Source organism: Cibotium barometz, chromosome 39 (assembly GCF_041138505.1).
Source record: "Cibotium barometz isolate CiBa-2024 chromosome 39, ASM4113850v1, whole genome shotgun sequence".
Taxonomy (NCBI): Eukaryota; Viridiplantae; Streptophyta; class Polypodiopsida; order Cyatheales; family Cibotiaceae; genus Cibotium; species Cibotium barometz.
In genome coordinates this window covers 28,532,231-28,535,097 of record NC_141084.1, presented here as the reverse complement: position 1 = coordinate 28,535,097, position 2,867 = coordinate 28,532,231, and the positions used below count along the sequence as shown (strand labels likewise).

The following is a 2,867-nucleotide window of genomic DNA, read 5'->3' as shown; positions in this document are numbered from 1 at the left end:
CCTCCTACAGGCTCTGCTGACCCTATCTTAAAAAAGGTAAATTGTTCTCATGCCAATCGAGGTATTCCAAAACACGCAGAAGAGTGTCCACGTGGCAAAGCACAAGCCTCTTTTGGGGTCGCTCCATAAAAAGAAGCCGACAACCATGTATATTCTCTAGTCTTGTAAGAAGGAGATGCAAACAGTTATTCTATCGATCTCAGTCAAAATCCCGTTGATGATGGCCTCCTCAAACTTGTCACTTCAAAATTTAACGTAATTTAGATCTTTTAGATTAATTTCAACTAAGTAAAACGCATCAAAACTTGCAAGCTGTTTTGAAATTGAGAACAACAAATTCTATAGGTGACGTAAGAATCTTGAAGCTTGAATCTATAGTTTGCAGGTTTTGCGTGAATCGTAGTTGTCTGTGTAGTCCTTGCACTTGAGGGATACAGGGCTTCTTATTACAGTTATTTTCAGTCATCCAAGTGCTAGCTATAGGACTGTTATTTACAGGTAAAATAAGAATCATGTATTTCCATATAGAATTTGCAGGAGTCGTAGTTGTCTGTGTAGTCCTTGCAATTGCGGGATACAGGGCTTCTGTTACAGTTATTTACAGTCATCCCAGTGCTAGCTGTAGGGCTGCTATTGACAGTTATTGACAGCAGGTGGGTGAACCCTTCCATGTGTTTCTTTCCCCTGGCGCCTGATTTTACAGTTATTTACAGGTATTTACAGTTGAGAAAACCCTTTCATATATGTTTCATGGCGCCTCTTTATATGCGGATAGCAGGCGTGCGAGGAAACACAATAGCATCACAGTGCATGCAGCTACGGCAACGCCCACGGGGACGATGGTATCGGCCTTGTAATCTCCCGTGTCTAGTAACTGGCTCATCCCGAATGCAACAAGGGCGCAGGCAACGGACACAGCCAGCAAAACGCCAGCCATCTGGAGCACAACGACTCTAGCTCGCTCCGCGGGCTGCGTCGGGAGACGGTTCGCCACAGCGGCGAGGGAGGTTGCCATTGCAAACACGAAGGCCATAAAGTTGAAGACCCACCCACTGCCGCCGGAGACGCCTGAAAATGTCACCTGCACAATGATCCCTGCCAACGCTTGTACGCCAGCCAGGGAGTCGGTCAGCCTTCGCAGTTCTGCCTCCTCGAGCTTGGCAAGGATCTTGTCGATGACGTCCGGCCTGTTAAGCAGTGCTCGAAGAGTGCTCCCCTCCGCGTAATCGAGTGGTGAATTTCCTCGTGGATCTTCCAAGCTGACATTTAGCCTCGCACCAAAATCCATGAGCAGGTTCACGATCTCCGGCCGGCCTAACCTCACTGCCCAATGTAAACCTGTCCAACCCGAGGCGACGCCCTGCTGGTTCAAGACATCCCCCTCGCCGTGCTGCACGATGAAGTTTGCTACGTCAATCCTCCTGGCGTGCACCGCCAGAAATACTGGCGGTACGTGCCGTTCGGTCAATCCCTGCCACCACCGGACATCCGCTGGGTAGCTGAGGAATAGCAAGAAAAGACCAGATTAGAAACCTGCAACCATATCTAAAACGAAGTCAGAGTTCAATGAGATGTTTACTATGCAGATTTGTAGAGTGTATCGCCAATGATCCAGGGAGCGAACATGTTGGGTGTTCCCGGATGCGCATTCCGAACCGCAAACACAGCCCGGTGAATCCAACGTTGATCGCCATTGAAAAAACGCTCATTACGCCGGAAGAGCTCCTCCGCATCCGCCGTACGTCCATCACACAACATCCGGCATAGAAGCTCGACGGGCTCATCATCCGACGTCGCCGTCTCGTGCTGAACATGCACACTCACATCGTCCGAGGGATTGGAAAGATTCTGAATATTTGAAATGGGCACGTCGAACCTCTCCATAGCGAGATTGCGCCAGGAATGAAGCTGCTGTTGGGAACCTGACAGTCAAGCAGCCTGGGCGTTGAGAACTTGTCAATGCTACACGCACTCAAACCCTTGGTGCACCTATGCATCCGACCACCACAATGTAGTGTGTGAAGCAGTTTCAGAGTCTTGGTACAGGGACATGGTCATGTGTCTCGATAGCGTCTTGACCATGGCACCAGGCCTATAATTTGAAGGCGGCCATGAAAGGAAGGGAGGTAAATCCTTCGCAAGAAGGGTAAAATGAAACGTCGAGATTTATAAAAAAATAGCACTATACACCCTCAAGGGAGGCTAACAAAAAGGGGGGGTTGAATTCCAATGGAGATTCGGAAAAAAATAGCACTATGCCTTTACTATCCATTTACATAGGCATGGAGGTTTCCTACCAGCCCTTCAAATAAAAATTTTGGGTCACCCTTCCTATTAAATCACACGAGCATATGTCATGATAGTGCTTGTAACGACTAAGGGTGGTCACGGTGTGGAAAAAACAGCACTATGCATAGCCCTTCTATGGATGTCATTGAGCCTTCAAGTATTACCCTTCGAATTTAAGGTCACACGGGCATGTGTCATGATACCGACTACCAAGTACTGAGCCCTTCAAGTGTCGCCCTTCAAATTTAAGGTCACACGGGCATACGTCATGATACTGACCTAGCACCCAAGTAGCAAGAGGCTCAACCTTGTTGATTCAACTTCAACTTTGTAAGGGTTAAGGGTTGGCTTTTCAAATGGAATGTAAGTTTAATATGACCTCTTCAAATGGAATTTATGGTCACCCTTCAAATTTACTTGTCACATGGGTATGTGCCACTATAGTGTTTTGAGGGCTCTATAGTACTTGTAAGGGTTGAGGGTTGGAGGAGTGTTGAGGAAAAGCCAAGGTTTGGGCCTTCCTACGGAGGTTTGATACGAGCCCTTCAAATGAAACTTGGGATGAACATGTCACAGTG

The 2,867-nt window shown here is 47.6% G+C and overlaps 1 protein-coding gene across 1 annotated transcript; it reads right to left on the bottom strand.

Annotated features, from left to right (window-relative positions):
- Positions 1 to 356: 356 nt before the first annotated feature.
- On the bottom strand, positions 357 to 2,166 carry LOC147615961 (uncharacterized). The gene is made up of 2 exons (XM_086778028.1): positions 1,580 to 2,166; positions 357 to 1,499 (listed from the first exon to the last, which is right to left on the bottom strand). Exons 1-2 carry the CDS (start codon positions 1,882 to 1,884, stop codon positions 749 to 751), a joined length of 1,056 nt encoding a protein of 351 aa, XP_086634154.1. The 5' UTR covers positions 1,885 to 2,166; the 3' UTR covers positions 357 to 748.
- Positions 2,167 to 2,867: the final 701 nt, after the last annotated feature.

What these genes read in the sequence shown, in the direction of transcription:
- LOC147615961 (XM_086778028.1), bottom strand. Translation starts at nt 1,884, where the DNA reads ATGGAGAGGTTCGACGTGCCCATTTCAAATATTCAGAATCTTTCCAAT. An exon ending in ACACTCTACAAATCTGCATA is followed by an intron (nt 1,500 to 1,579) that starts GTAAACATCTCA and finishes GCTATTCCTCAG; the next exon opens with CTACCCAGCGGATGTCCGGT.